The following is a 16,559-nucleotide window of genomic DNA, read 5'->3' as shown; positions in this document are numbered from 1 at the left end:
AATGGGTTCCAAGAAAACAGGACCTGTGGGTGAGGCAAAACTGCACATACACTGCTAATAGAGAAATTAACTTAGAGAGTGAACACAGGTAAGACTCAGGTAGGGGATTCACATGAGGGAATTTTAGGCATTCCAGATAAGGTGTAAACTTATCAAAATGGGATTGCAAGGGAGTGACTTGTACTTCATGCTGAGGGAATAAAATGCTGTTGAAATCTATTTTTGGATGTGCCTACTTGCTAGAATGTATTTTTCAATAAACTGCTTGCTGCTTCACTCTGTTGAATTCTCGGAAGCTGAATGTGTTTCTCACACAACTGTGCTCCCCCCCCCCCTTCTAGCATGTGTATGGCAGCCATTTCAAAAGACCATTTAAATAGACTACAAGACATAGTAGGTTTTAGAAGGGATGTGCAGATCTATATAAATCAAGCCCACTTTACTATCTATGAAAGTAGGACAAGATGGGCATTTTAAAATCAAAAACTCTGCAATTATATTTCTTCATTACTCTATTAGCTTTCGGAATGCAAATTCACTTAGAGAGGGGAGGGAGTCAAAAAAGTGAGGAGGGCATCCATCACCATGCAATCAAAGCCCAACATCTTATTTTGCTGTTTCTTACCCTTGGCAACTTCTTGGACTTGGTGGACTTCAACTCCCAGAATTCCTGAGCCAACTGACTGGGGAATTATGAAGAGTTAAAATCTAAGCATCTTAAAGTTGCCAAGGTTGAGTCACACTGCCTTATTTATAAGGGATAAATGTAAAATGTAAAAATGTTTTCAAATCTGGCAACTTTAAGATGTGTGGACTTTGCTGGCTGGGGATTTCTGGGAGTTAAGTCCATACAACTTAAAGTTGCTAGTGTTAAGTATTCGGTTCTTGAAGGCATTAAGCGACACTTGAGTGTTGAAACAGCAACAAGTTTATTTAACTCTGAACAGAAGCAGCTGTGCAGCTATTTATATGGTTAGCTTCCGGGCGGCAGCCAGTAGGTTTAAAGTAACAGTTTCCCGCTCAAAACCTAATTACCAGCCTGGAGATAGCAAGTCTGGCTTAAGTAACACCAGCCGATACATAACAACAGAATCTAGGTCAAACATTCAAACAAGTGATTAGACATTAAGCAAATGATTCAAAACAGTTGTGACCAATACATTACAGCTAGGATTAAAAATCTCTGCTGGTTTGAACCATTTCTGCATTCATAGAAATGCATAGAAAAGGGCCAAGTCATCCTGAACAACTATCTATGAGATAGCAAGAATTGACTTGGATTTGGTGACACGTAAATCACTCACCAATCAGAAACATAACATTTTTTCAGAACTTTATTTTTACAAATATACGAGAAGATTTGACTGTGGTCAGTCCTGGAATAGAAGAAACTATTAGGATGTTATGGAAATTAGATTTCCATAACATCCTAATCTTCAATAAAGTAAATCCACTATATTTATGAAATCCAGATAAATAAATCAAAATAAGAATATAAAAATTCAAGATAAGAAGGAGGGGCAGAGGACATTTCACATTTTCCACTAACTCTCTGATTCACTGTCACTCTCACTGTCACTCTTGTTGTTGTCATCTTTCTCCTCATCTTCCTCCTCCTCTTTCTTAGCCATATGACGATAATAAAACAAGCTGTAAGGAAAAAAAGGGGATAACACAATGGGAAATTAAGAAGAACACGGGTGTCAAACTCAATCGCATCATGTGACATATCATGATGTATCACAACTTTGCTGAGCCGGGGTGGGTGTGGCCTGCGTGTGTTCCATCTGGCCTCTACACTCACTCCGCCTGAAGCAGAGTGTAGAGGTAGATTTTAAGTTTTCTAGCCTTGTTGAATTCCACCAGCAATCTCTTTTTTTTACTGATGAAGCTCTTACACATATCAGCTTTAGAGAATGCAAGGAAAAATTCTAGGATATGCCTTTAATTCATCTACAATACTGGCTGTGCCTGATGGGTCATATTATTACTTTGCCCAAATTATTTTGTGCATCTTTCAATAATGGGATGGGGGTGGGAGACTCAGTCTCCTGCCTAAAACAGATTGCATATCCTGGGTATAAGCACAAAATGTTTGTTACCTTAAAAAAAAAATCTACAGGTAGTTCTCCACTTATGATTATAATTAGAACCAAAATGTTGGTCATAAGTCATTGCTGTTGTAAGTTGAGGCACCCACAGGATCAGATCTGATTTTTTCACTGTTTTTATGGTGGACGCTAAGCAAATCCTGTGGTCATTAACCTGAATCACATGTCTTAAGCAAATCCATTCTCTCAGATGGGGGCTTTTCGCTGGAAACTCATACCACAGTCACTTGTGACTATGGATGCCACAACCAGATATAAATTCAAACTGTTGCTAAGCACCCAAAATGCAGTCATGTGACCAGGGAGTGATATTTTACAATGGCCAGAAGTGCTTTATGCACCATAAAGCACCCTTTTCAAAGCTGATGTAACTCAAACCATTGTTAAATGACTGGTTGTAAATTGAGGACGTATGTTCTTTGAGGTTTGTCTACCATTACTGATTTTTCACCATAGTCCCACCAGAAAGTAGCACCTCATCCCTTGTTTTCTCCTGCCTCAGACTGATGTCCTCAAAGTAGGTTAAACATAAACATATCTCTCTGGAAATAGAGAGACCCCTGAAGGACACCATTTTGAGAAAATTGGTTTTATAGTTTCAGCTATAATGATGTTCTTTTAAGGATGACAATAGTTACATAGGTGTGACTCTGTGATTACCTTCACAACTTTCCATTGGGGAAATTGAATCGCAATTTCCTTAATCTGCAATGGGCAGGTCAGTGTAGGCCAGGGGTCTTCAAACTTGGCCCTTTTATGACTTGTGGACTTCAATTCCCAGAACTCCTCAGCCAGCATCCCTGGCTGAGGAGTTCTGGGAATTGAAGTCCACAAGTCATAAAAGGGCCAAGTCTGAAGATCCCTGGAGTAGGCTCAGAATGATATGGTCCATCCTATCAGAAGCCCAATTCTGCTTTGAAACTACCATAAACCTATTTTTAAAATAACAAAATAAGTTTGTTTAGGACATCATACTGTTTCAGATGTCTATGGGCATTTCAGTGAGCCAGGTCGGTATAATGCTTAAGGCATCAGACTAGAAAAAAGAGGTCTATGAATCAACCTTAAGCACAATGCCAGCTGGGTGACCTTGGACCAGTCACCTTCTCTCAGCCCTGGGAAGGAGGTAATGGCAAACCAAACGAAGATGATGAGGGGTTTGGAAGGTAAACCATGTATGAACGATTGAGGGAACCAGGTATGTCTAATCTAACAAAGAAAAGGACTAGGGGTGATTATGATAGCAGTCTTCAATATCTGAGGGGCTATCACAGAGAAGGGGGGGTCGACCTATTTTCCAAAGCACCTGAAGGCAGGACAAGAAGTAATGGGTGGAAGATTATCAAAGAGAGATTCTACCTAGAACTAGGGAGAAATTTCCTGTCAGTGAGAACAATTAATTAGAACTTGCCCCTGGAAGCTATAGCTGCTCCATCACTATAGGTTTTCAAGAACACACTGGACAGCTATTTATCTGGAATGGTATTGGATCTCCAGCTTGAACAGGAAGTTGGACTAGAGGTCTCTCCCAACCCTATTATTCTATGTTCTATGTTGTAACCACTTCTGAAAAACCTGCCAAGAAAACTGCAGGAACCTGACCAGGCAGTCTCCAAGAATCAGACTCAATTGAATGGAGGGAAAAAAGCACACTTCAGAGGTGGGAGACAGGGATGGCTATGGCAGCCTTTTCCCACCAACTGCTGCCCAGATGTGACAGCCTCTGAGATTGATAGTCCCAAAACACCTGGAATGTACTAAATGTCTTCATGTTATAAAGAATATAAGGAACGGTTGCTAGAATTGGGTATGTCTAGTTTAACGAAGAGAAGGACAAGGGGGGACATGATAGCAGTATTCCAATACCTCAGGGGCTGCCATAAAGAAGAGGGAATTAAGCTATTTTCCAAAGCACCTGAAGGCAGGACAAGAAGCAACGGGTGGAAACTAATCAAGGAGAGAAGCAACCTAGAACTAAGGAGAAACTTCCTGACAGTGAGAACAATTAATCAGTGGAACAGCTTGCCTCCAGAAGCAGTAAATGCTCCAACACTGGAAGTTTTTAAGAAGAGACTGGAAAGCCATTTGTCCGAAATGGTGTAGGGTTTCCTGCCCGAGCAGGGGGTTGGACTAGATGACCTCCAAGGTCCCTTCCAACTTTACTACTACTACTACTACTACTACTACTACTACTACTACTACTACTACTACTATTATTATTATTATTATTATTATTATTATTATTATCTACTTCCAGTTATCCCCACCAAATGCAAACGAGGCTACTCAATTTTAAAGTGGTGAGACTCACAAAGCAACAACAATGAAGAACAGCACACCTCCTGTAATCACGCTCACTTTCCAAGCTGTCCAATCAGCTTCAGGGGGTGGAGCCCTGGAAGAAATCCCTAGAGTGAGAGGGTTTTTCACTGTCACAGGTAATGGTGACAATAATGAAGACGGCGGTAGTGGAGACAATAATGATGGCGGTGGAACCAGCGGTGGTGGGGGAGTAAACCAGGTGGTGTTCTCTTTTGAAGGTAGCACTGAAAGAAGAAAAGGACAAGATGGGAAATAAAGAGACGTCAAGGTGGGGATTAGGAGTTTGGGCTCTTTTTTCTCAGAGGAAGGATAGAATTCTCAAAGGAATTCTATCGCTTTAAACTTCAACCCCTAGTCAACTGGTTAGGTCAGGGGTAGGCAACCTTGGCTCTTTTATGACTCGTGGACTTCAACTCCCAGAATTCCTGAGCCAGCATGGCTCAGCTTGGAAACTTCTCCCTTTCCCCTCAGCATGGCTGGCTCAGGAATTCTGGGAGTTGAAGTCCACGAGTCATAAAAGAGCCAAGGTTGCCTAGCCCTGGTTTAGGTGAATGGCTTGAAAACTGACAAAAAGCAACTACTTTAAAGGAAAACATATCTGGTATTTAAAAGGCAGACGGACGGGCTCCACCTGAGAAGAAAAATGCTCTCTTCATTATCACAAGGTTGAAAAGGAGTCTCTAAAGATGGCCCAGGGGTATATTTTTTATATTGCAATGCTTGTAAAAAGAGCAGGGCTTTAATCACATGGTTGAGTCAACCATCTAAACCTTTTTAACCTCCTCCCTGCAGATACCCCTGAGGTCAGCTGCAGCAACCTCTGCACAAACTATGTAGAGATGTCTTGTTTTTTTCCCCTTCAGAACTCTTAATGAAAGGCAAGGAAGTGAGGATTTAATCAACCATTAAAAACCAGTTCCCTAGAGCCCAAACTTTGATTTCACAGACTAAAGCTACAGGCTTACGTCTGTGCTAGGAGGCAGGTAGGCAAGCAAGTTGTTAGGCTCAGGTGTTCTACATCCAGGCAGTCTCAACTGAATCTTCCATTGCTCAGTGGATTTATTTTCACTGAGAGAAGAATATTGTTACAGCCTTTCTTCTATATCAGGCATGTCAAACTTGCCACGTCACACGACATATCGGAGCTTTTTCTCCATTGCTGGCAATGGGGTGGGTGCCGTTTTGGGATGATGCGTCCAGCCCACGAGCCGGCAGTTTGACACCCCTGTTCTATATCACAGTCACAGTTTCTCCATCTCGAGTAGAAATTAAGAAACAGCATCTCTTATGGGTGGCCACTGTATGTGCCCACAGTCCACAATCTGTCTTGCTCACAAATGCCATACCCTCCAAAGAATTTCACAGAGGGCGTAAAAAACAATGATCAGTGGACGGCAGCAGATTCAGAGGTCTTGATGATTCTTTATTGCCATCTAGTGGCTACCTAAAGTTTTGCAGCCTAGGAATCATACCCCTAAGGTGGACACCATCCCCATGTTACAGAATGAGTCTCACTGAAGTTGGCAGAATTTCCTTCTAATTAATCTTGCTACACAGCATGACAGAGTTCATCCAAGCCCATGTGTACTATAGAAATATTACAGATAGTCCTCATTTAATGACTGTTCAGTGACCATTCAAAATTACAACAGTGCTGAACAAAGGGAATGACCTGTACTTGAAGGTATGGCCATTGCGGCGCACTCATGGTCATGTGATGAAACTTTGGTGTTTGGCAGTCTGCCTGTCCTTGCAACCAACCATGGGGGGGGGCTGCATCCTACCCATCTATCTCTCCTCTTATTTCAGCTATCCACCCAGCCCACCAGTGCATGCAAGCTGGATGGCACTGGAGGCCCAGGCCTGTTCCCCACTCACCTACACCCAGCAGGCCTCACCATAATTACAAGACCAGCAGCATATTTACCTTCACATTTCTCTACAGTTGCTGACAGGAGTACCCAGCAAATGAGAGATGTGGCCTTCCTAAAGAGGCCACTTCATGCCATTCTACAAGCATGTGCCATTCTTGCTCTATTTGGAGAAGGGCCTTCCAAGCAATCATGAGAATGCCGCCTACTTGGAGTATGGTGCAAAGTTCTAGGAAAAGCATCTTCCTGGCCTCCCAAATGTTTGTGTTTGCTAACCTTCTACGCTTTCTAGGCTCAAAAGCTAGCGAACACAGTTGGAAGGCTTTGGGGAAAAAGGTCCTCCAAACCGAACCCCAATATGAAGCTTCTGGGGACATGTTCCAGTCCTGATTCACTTCACTCACCCACAACTTGAAAGTCAAGCTGGCTGGAAGTATAGCCACTTGTGTCCACCATTTTACATCGGTATACGCCTGCATCTTTCTCGTTGGCTTCTTTCTTGGTCAGAAAGGAATCTGCCCCACTGGCCATTAGCTCCTCTTTGTTCCCCACCATCTGAGAAGAATAGGTCCACATCATTTCTGTATCTACTTAACAAAGTTGTTGCCATTCAGCATGAAAGAATGGGTGGCAGTACAGGCTCTCTACTGTAGAGTAGGATCATTCAACATACTGCTTCAGTTTGGAAAGTCAAACTCAAAAGCTAAAGAGACAAAGGGAATAGGGAATAGACAAACTGCTTATTGGAGACAGTACTTACCCTGTAGAACCTGTATGTCTTCACTCCATGGCTTGCCTTATGCCATTTCAGAGCACAATCCAAAATCAAATCTTCATCTTTTTCCACTTGAACTTTCCGTTCTGCAAAATTCAGCATGTTATATATAATTCTACTGTCAGGTCATGCCAACAGCTGCTACCTTAAATTATACCTTTATTGGGCTTTCTTGACCAGTTACCTTGCCTGGAAATGATGGGAGAAGGCAAAGAGGACCCTTTAAATGATATTTTCAGTAACAAGTCTCGCCTTTGATTAATGTTTCTACTTCTTTGGAGTAATAAGCAAGAGTATGAACTTCTGTTAAGGATCTGTTCAAACTGGCCAGAGACAAGAATTGTCCAAACATTTCAACTTTAATAACCTAAAAACTCATTATAATGTAAAAATCTCACCTACTGAATATGCAATTGATCATTCACAAATCATGCTAAGAATATTACGGGATGCTATGAACTGTTACATAGTACATATATAGCTACATATATACCTTTCTGGCTTGGACCCTATTTTTGGCAGAGGCACACCGGGGGAAGAACCTTGCCATCATTTAAAGCTAACAAAAATTTCATGGACCCACAATTTAGACAGGACTTAGACTGGTTTATTTACCTCTCAATCCAACCAGATCCTGTTATCTACTAACCCAGCTTAAAACTGCATGAGTCGATTTGGGATCTGCCCTACCTACCAACACTCACCTCCACACCTGAAGTTCTTGGTGCAGCTGTACTGATTTGTAATACATGAGAAGCAACTGATGAAAGTATAAATCATCCGACCTGTAGAAATGGAATTGAATCAGAGGAGGACCAGAAGGGAAAAGCTAACTTGTTGGATGCAGAGCAGAAGAAAACCAGAAGAGTGGACATGAGGATCCCTGCCAGCCTTATGGTTCTATGATCTTGCTGTTAAAGGCAAAACCACACAGGACTCTGATGTGTAGACCTAGTAGTATTTTTCCAGAAAAGTATTGGTCACACTGTTCAGTTTTAGATACAGAAGATCCTGGACTCAGTTACTCTTTTTTTTTTTTTTTTTTGCTAAAAGGTCATTTGCAACTCAAAAACTGTTCAAAACCACATACAATGACAAAGAATTCACAGAAAGGCATTATGTTATGGGGGAAATAGCTTGCTTGCCAAAATGTACAGGAAAATAATGAGAAGAACCATTCAGAATCATTCAGAACCTTTTTTAGAAATCTGATGTGCAGTCAATACAAGAACATGAAAAATGGCACAGCAAAATGTAGCTTGATACATTTGCTTTCTCCGTTGGAGACTGAAAATGCCATTTGTAGTAGGTGACACTGAATAGGATGCACCAGAATTCTGACTTATAATTGAAACTAGACAACCTGTGACTCCTTGGGTCATCATTTCGGAGATACTTCCTTATCCAGATTCTTCAATGCCTTCAATAATGGCAAAGCTTCTAAAAGACGTGAAAAATTCTTAAAAATTCAGGAAGAGATTCAGAGGTGTATCTGCCTTGAAAGTAGCCAAACGTATAGCACAGTCAAACATTACATGTTGACCACAGGAAATGATTTATGACATTTTGTGCAGTATTATGTCAAAAAAGGCTTTATCATAATTTTTGTGTCATAAAGTGTTTCAATTCAATTTCAATTCCACAAGAATCTTGAGTCCCAGATTTTGAACGCATTCTGTGAGTCCATTTGAGGTACCTCAGTTAAAAATTGTTGCCCAATTATACAGTTTTGCCCAGTTAAAGGTAACAGATATGAGAGTATATAAACTGGAGTTGAAACTAATCCTTCCTTCCTTCCTTCCTTCCTTCCTTCCTTCCTTCCTTCCTTCCTTCCTTCCTTCCTTCCTTCCTTCCTTCCTTCCTTCCTTTTCTCGGGAAAGAGGCATTGAGACGAAGTAACGAGTTCCAAAACAGTCCTTCTTTATTGCAACACCAACAGAACAGATTACACAATGGTGCGGTTCCCTTTTATTGTCCCCTGCACAGAACTTTGCTGGCCAATCGTTGCAAGGGATTTTCCCACCTTGCGCATGCGGGGGAAACAGCCTTTCTGGTCCCGGGCATCCATGTGGTCTGCCCGGGCCAATCGCTGCAGCCTGCGCCTGCTGGCCCAGGACATAACACTTCCTTCCTTCCTTCCTTCCTTCCTCCCTCCCTCCCTCCCTTCCTCCCTCCCTCCCTCCCTCCCTTCCTTCCTTCCTTCCTTCCTTCCTTCCTTCCTTCCTTCCTTCCTTCCTTCCACTTGAAACAGTTCTAATTATGTTCAGGACCAAATATAGAATAAGACTTGTGAGGAAGGGGGAACAAGAGGACAATATGACCGCTAACCCTGATCAGATGAGGAAAATCACACTTCAAAACAACCCACCATTCATTTTAACCAATTTGATACTCACCACATTCGTTGCTGCAATAGACTACAAACCAAAAGGAGAAACAAAGAAGGTCATTAGCAACAGATGGTTGATCTCTTCCAGCCCCAATTCCCTACCTAGTGGTTTTGAACTAGTACTTGAAGTTGACATTTTAACATCAGTTTGAGCAAGTAATGACCGAGCAAGCAAACCACCAAGATCAATTTCAGTTGACCGTATCAAATGATACAGTCACAGATCAATCAGAGGAAGAGAAAAAAGTAGGTGGAGATGGCTTCTTTGTTGCTAGAGACCTGTGGGTCTTTTGCTGTCTGTAATTGATATTAAAGTATTCACTCTCAGTTTGCTCTCTGCCTCTCAACCCCCCCCCCACTTGTCATTTTGGACAAAACCCAGTTCTGCTCCATTAGAGAGACAAAAGAGAAGGTCAAAGTATACTGAACTATGTCACTATTGTGAAGAAGAACCCTAAGTACAGGCTTTCACAACCTTGGCAATTTTAAGAGGCATGGATTTCAATTCCCAGAATTCAGCAGCCAGCATGTCCTTGGAATAAATACTAGGAGTTCAATTGCCAAGGTTGGGAAACCCCCGCCTTAGTATACAGCAATTAGTAGAGTAGGAAAGTTTCAGAATTTAAGGAATTTCATTTCTCTTTCGAATGAACCAATTCAATCCTTCTGTGGTTGTGGGAATCTCACAAATTCTTGGAAATCATAGTTTTGGAAGGTTTACTTTCAGCAACTAAAATGGGACAGCTTACCAGAATGGGTAAATTGGCAGCAGTCAGCAATAAAGAGAACATTATGGGGAATCCTCAGATTATGTTGATGACAAAACACAGATTTGCACCTGGTTATTTAAACTGAGAACTACATCCTCCTTTTTTCCACCTTTTTAGAAGCAAATAGAGCTTACGTTTTGCAACGCGTGGCATGACCTCTTGAAAATAAGACACCAGTTTCTGGAGGCTCCACATCAATTCATTGAAAAGCTGCTCACCTGCCAAAAAGAAGAAAGATACAAGAGGGTGTTATGGAAACGTTGTGACCTGGGCTCTGGGACCTGGCCTTGTCGGTGAAAAGAATTCTATGAAATAAATTTAAAATTGGGGCAGCTCAAGAAAAGACTTAGAGGTAGTTCTAAATCTGGCAGGCACCAACCTGCATTTTCTTTCCACCTGACTGTTGAGTCCGTGGCGGGAAAACAGACACGAGAAGCAGCTGGAGTTCTCAGTTTCATTTATTCAGCGTTCAGCTTACATGAAGATGGCTTCAGCCTCGCCCAAACGCCTCGCAGCCTCTTATATAGGCAACTCCCGGGTAAATGGGTTACTTTTCCCGCGCCAGCACCCGCGCATGCGCACGGCGCTGGCGACAGCCTGTCTGGTCCCGGGCAGCTTTGCACCTGCCCGGGACTGCCTGCAAACGCCCGAGCCGTTTGCAAAGGCTCGGGACATAACACTGACTAAGTGCGCTTCTCTGGAATCCCTAGAAGGCCAGCTGAGTTTATGCACTTGATACAGGGACTTCTTCTACAGTCTGTGGAGATCCCGTTGTTGTTTGCTAAATATGTCTGTTAAGATTAGCAAACTCAATCTTAGTGATTCATTAAGTGTCCAGTTGTTGAGCCTAGCAATGGAGGATCATTTATATCTTCACCTTCCTTATCTCCCAGCATAGATCATTTTCTCTTTACAAGGACATCATATGTTATCCACATGTGAGTTTGTTGATTCATGAGAGCAAATTCTCTGGCTAGGTTCACTCCAGTTTCCACTAGCTTTGTTGTAAACCTACAATGAGGTCTTAATCACCAATCATGAGATGGCTTCACTATGGAGGCTTTATTTGGGGTACTTAAACCACTGTCTAAAGAAGAGGGTCTTTTGGAGAGAGAGAAAAAATTGTGATCTTGGCTTGGCTTCCTCCCTCTTTATAATCTTTTGTTATTCCAGGGTCTGACTTTAAACCTAGCCAATGTTAATCATTACTTGTGAAAACCATTTTAAGATTATTAGACTAGAATTGCCTTTAAAGTGCATGTTAAAAATTGCTAATGTGGAGGGAAGGGAATTGGGGAATATGAATGGGGAAAATCCCTTCTTCCTTTGGGTAAGGGAATTTCACAAAACCACCAGGTGGTGCTGCTTAGTTGATTCCAAGAGAATATACGGTATATATATATATATATATATATATATATATATATATATATATATAGGAATACATTATGATGGTGACTTTAGACAAAAGCAGCAAAAAGGCTATGATGGGTGAATTGGGAAGCCAAGGCAAAGCTTTTTTGAGGTATGTGGAGGGCTTTGCACCACTAACCCTGTTCTTAATGGATTGCAGTATATCTAAACTCAAAATAATCTTGAATGCCATTCAAGAGGAACCAGTCTTATGCATTCCTTTTATGCCCATAAAGTATCATTTCTTTTATCAGGCCTCTACCTTCAAACTTATTTTCCTTGATCTGGTTCAGAGAGCGTTTGAAGTAGACAGTGAGTTTTTTTAGTGTTAATTCATCTGAAAATAATGGAAAAGAGGAACAATTGTAGGTAAAAGAAAATAGCCAGTTTTCTTCCTTCTTGCTCATGCATTTGTCTTAAGAAATCTTGTTTAAATCAGTTCTCCATATCTAAACCTCAGTCCACAGCTTCTACTCCTTTGTGTCCCTTTGTGAATTTTGAGGTCCGCAAACATAAAAACTGTTTCCAAAAGTTTTCTGATTCAAACAAGCATTAAAGCAAACATTGCTGGATTCATTTTAAGATAGTGTGTTGTGGACCCATTGTAATTTATGCTTAGAGTACAGAAAAGTCCAAATCAGGGGTTCAAAATCATAGCTTTGTGTTATGTGTAAATCTCTCCAAACATTTCCTTAAAGATTTTCATGCAAAGTCTGAATCCATTAGGAAACTGATTATTATCCCTACTACAGGTAGTTCTCGACTTATGATTCAAGTTGAGTCCAAAATTTCCATTGATAAGCAAGACTGTTGTTAAGTGAGTTTTACTAACTTTCTTGCGACAGTTGTTAAGTGAATCACTGCAGCTTTTAACAACATGGTTGTTGAGTGAATCTGGCTTCCCCATGGACTTTGCTTGTCAGAAAGTAGCAAAAGGGGATCACATGACCCCCCCCCCAAGACATGGCAACCATCATCAACATATGCCAGTTGTCAAGTGTCCGAATTTTGATCACATGACCACTGGGATGTTACAACAGTCTTAATTATGAAAAACAGTCTTAAGTCGCTTTTTTCAGGGCTGTTGTAACTTCAAATGGTCCCTAAATGAATAGCTGTAAGTCGAGGACTACCAATAAATATATAAGCATTCAGTACGTTTTGAAGCACAGAACTTTTATCTCGCACAGGCACAAAAACACATTAATATATTTTCATAAGTGCATACATTACTTTCCAATTATTTATAACCTCGAAGAAATGATCAGATATAAAATAAACCATCAATTCAGTTTACTGGGTTTGACAGCAAACCTATAGTAGCACTAAGATGATCAAAAGCCTGGAGACTAAAACATACGAAGAACGGCAACAGGACTTGGGTTTGGCTAGTCTAAAGAAAATAAGAAATAGGGGAGACATCATAGCAGTGTTCCAGTATCTGAGGGGTTGACATCAAGAAAAAGAGGTCATGTTATTCTCCAAAGCACCAGAAGGCAGGACAGGAAACAATGGTTGGAAACTGATCAAAGAGAGAAGCAACCTGGAATTAAGGAGAAACTTGCTGATAGGAAGGACAATTAACCAGTGGAACAGCTTACCCCCAGAAATCATGGGCGCTCCATCACTGGATATTTTTAAGAAGAGACTGAACATTCACCTGTCTGAGATGATATAAATTCTCCTGCTTGAGCAGGAAGAAGACCTCCAAGGTCCCTTCCAGCTCTATTCTATTCTATTCTATTCGATTCTATTCGATTCTATTCGATTCGATTCGATTCGATTCAGATGGTGAACCCAGATCTTGTTAGTTCGACTGGCTAACATCAGTTCAGTTAGGATGACTAACATCTGTTCCATACCAATGTACACACATACAAAAACAAATGAGACATCACAGCAACCATCTTACAAGCCCCTGGTTGCATTTATTTGAGTGGGCATCCTAAGCATGACTAGAGCTCAATTTGAGCTAGGGGGCAGTGTTTCTCAACCTTGGCAACTTTACAATGTGTGGACTTCAACTCCCAGAATTCTCCAGCTAGCGTTGCTAGCTGGAGAATTTTGGGAGTTGAAGTCCACACATTGTAAAATTGCCAAGGTTGAGAAACACTGAGCTAGGGCTTTAAGATCACCACATCTTTTTATGGTGGAATATTCAAAGAATTTTTAGAAGGAGGGTAAAATTTACCCCACAATTGTTTTTGTTAGGTATTGTTACTGATTGTGATACTAAAGAGACCACATTAATGTTAAATTTAATTACAGCCACAAGGTTGTTAGTAGGGCAATGTTGGAAGAAGGAATCTTTGCGTACTTTGCAAGAATGGTTTTTTAAAGTTTCTTATTTGGCGGAAATGGCAAAGATTTCGGCTTTTTTGAAGGATCAATTGCAAGAGAAGTATTTTGCGGTATGGAAAAAATGGATAGATTTTATACAATATAAGCTGGATATAAAAAAAAATTATTTAGTTTTTTAATAACTTATATTAAATTAATTAATATATTAATTAAATTAAGCTATTTTCCAAAGCACCTGAAGGCAGGGCAAGAAGCAACGGGTGGAAACTAATCAAGGAGAGAAGCAACCTAGAACTAAGGAGAAACTTCCTGACAGTGAGAACAATTAATCAGTGGAACAGCCTGCCTCCAGAAGCAGTAAATGCTCCAACACTGGAAGTTTTTAAGAAGAGACTGGACAGCCATTTGTCCGAAATGGTGTAGGGTTTCCTGCCCAAGCAGGGGGTTGGACTAGATGACCTCCAAGGTCCCTTCCAACTTTACTACTATTACTATTACTATTTAAAATTTAAAATATCTTATAGACTTTAGTTTTTTTATTTTTATTTTTTACTTTTATTATACTTTCTTTTATCTTTTTCTTTTTTCTTCCTCATTATTCTTTTTCCTTTTAAGTATTTTTCTCTTGGTATTTATGTTTTTCTATATATATATTATTGTTAATTATTTTATAATTTGTTTAATTAATGTATTTAGATTTATTCATGGTTTATATCTTTTTTAAGATTTTTTGAAGAAATTTTAATTAAGCCTATATTCAGCTCTGGGAAGGTCAGGGGAGGGAATGGGAGGGTTGGGGAGGTTTGGGGAAGGGTTGTTTTGTTTTTGTAAAATTTTAAAAAATTTTCAATAAAAATGTATTTATAAAAAAAAAAAGATCACCACATCTTTTGTTAACTGAAGCACCCATTTCAGTGCTTAAATGCGATGCAAACCATGATACAAGATTACATTATTTAAATTGCTTGCATGAAATGGGAATATGGTCAAAGGAAAGGAAAGGAATCTCCAATCTGCTCCTTTAGAGTTCTCATCTCCAAATTTGGTCTCAAAAAATCTTAAAGGTTTTTTTTGTTAATCACCTCATTCATATGATATCTTCATCTTCTATTCTCCCTGCACTGCTCAGACTCTCAAAGCAAGTGTCATCAGGATTTATGTTTTTTAAGGCTTTTTTTCACCCATCAAAGCAGTTCACCTTCTGATTTTTCTATTTGCCTTTTCTATTCAGTTTATTTATTTTATTTATCTAGGAAGCCTATAAGGCCGCCTATCTTAAGTACATAAATCTGGACAGATAACAACCAGTTTACAAAAACCAATATAAAAGGCTATCACAGAATAGTTAAAAATAATCCAATAAAAAAAAACCTCCCTGAGGCACCATATAACAAACTCATACTATATATACATGAGAATGAGGCTTCTCTAAATCTTGGTCCATCCGATGAAGACCTACGGGAAAGGCCAGGTCTCTGTGGCTTTCTCAAAATCAAGAAGGCCCAGGACCTCTAAATCTGAGGCACCATGAAAGAGAAGAAATGTTGGTTTCATTCCACAGGAAGACACCGTTTAAGACAGAGAGGAGATCTGGGGCATGCTGACTTTATCGGGTGTGGTGGGACAAGCAGAGATAAGTGGTCCCACAAAAAAACACAACCCATTTATAGTATGTGCCTATAAAATATGGCAATTTCTCTAACTTGGTCCTGCCAATGTTTGAAGATGAAGTTGTCATAGCATAGTGTTTCTCAACCTTGACAACTTGAAGATGCATGGACTTCAACTTCCAGAATTCCCAGATAGCCATGGGGAATTCTGGGAGTTGAAGTCCAGGCATCTTCAAGTTGTCAGGGTTGAGAAATATGCCCTGATATGAGAAAATCAAAGGAGAGCCTTCAGATTACGCCTCCTGCTCAAAAATATGAATCTTATAAATTAGTATAATTTGGTAACGTGACCTCTTTGTTCCATATATAGGTTACCATATATGTAAAATTTCAAATCCTGCCCTTAAAAATGCTCACAGAGCCAGGATGTAGATTTAAGTCTGTCCAAAAGGCTTTGAGTCTGATCCACTCCTGAAAAATTTAAATCTTGGAGAGCTACTGAAAAGAATGCATTCATACCAATACTACCCATATATTTGTTTTGATCTATGGGCTGATTCGATAGCGTCTCCATGATATTGTCCAGGAGCTGCTGCAATTTTGTTTTGAGTTCAGGGTCCCTTTGGAGTTTGTTTTCCAGGTAGTTTTTGAAGTCTTCTTGAAGTGCTATGGCTTCTTTGCTACATTTTAAACAGCCCTGAGATCCTGTGATGACCATAGTCAGGAGCCCAAACTCTAACCAAGACATGACAATATCTTGCCCTGTCAGCTGCTGGAAGGGGCCTTGAACAGCAAAGCAGTGACTTCATAACACGACCTCACAAAGCCTATGACTCTTCTATTGAAATGTCCCCCATTGTGCTCAGCTGTGGCTCATAATTGGCTGAACTCATCACAATGGGCTGGCTTCACTATACAATGAACAGAAGAAACCACATTACGGTTTAGCACAGTATATGAACATTGTTACAGCATAAATAAAAGTTGCAATGGGTAG

At 40.4% G+C, this 16,559-nt stretch overlaps 1 protein-coding gene across 1 annotated transcript; it reads right to left on the bottom strand.

Annotated features, from left to right (window-relative positions):
- Positions 1-1,364: 1,364 nt before the first annotated feature.
- Positions 1,365-16,310, bottom strand: IZUMO1 (izumo sperm-egg fusion 1). Its single transcript, XM_039334890.1, has 9 exons — positions 16,082-16,310; positions 11,914-11,988; positions 10,373-10,456; positions 9,476-9,496; positions 7,784-7,864; positions 7,065-7,165; positions 6,709-6,859; positions 4,423-4,657; positions 1,365-1,650 (listed from the first exon to the last, which is right to left on the bottom strand). The coding sequence occupies exons 1-9, from the start codon at positions 16,308-16,310 to the stop codon at positions 1,545-1,547; spliced, it is 1,083 nt and encodes a 360-aa protein (XP_039190824.1). The 3' UTR covers positions 1,365-1,544.
- Positions 16,311-16,559: the final 249 nt, after the last annotated feature.

This window comes from Crotalus tigris, unplaced genomic scaffold, assembly GCF_016545835.1.
Source record: "Crotalus tigris isolate CLP2741 ecotype Arizona unplaced genomic scaffold, ASM1654583v1 scf7180000017639.5415321, whole genome shotgun sequence".
NCBI classification, from domain to species: domain Eukaryota; kingdom Metazoa; phylum Chordata; class Lepidosauria; order Squamata; family Viperidae; genus Crotalus; species Crotalus tigris.
Note: the sequence above shows the minus strand (reverse complement) of the source record. Positions and strands in the feature narration are given on the sequence as shown.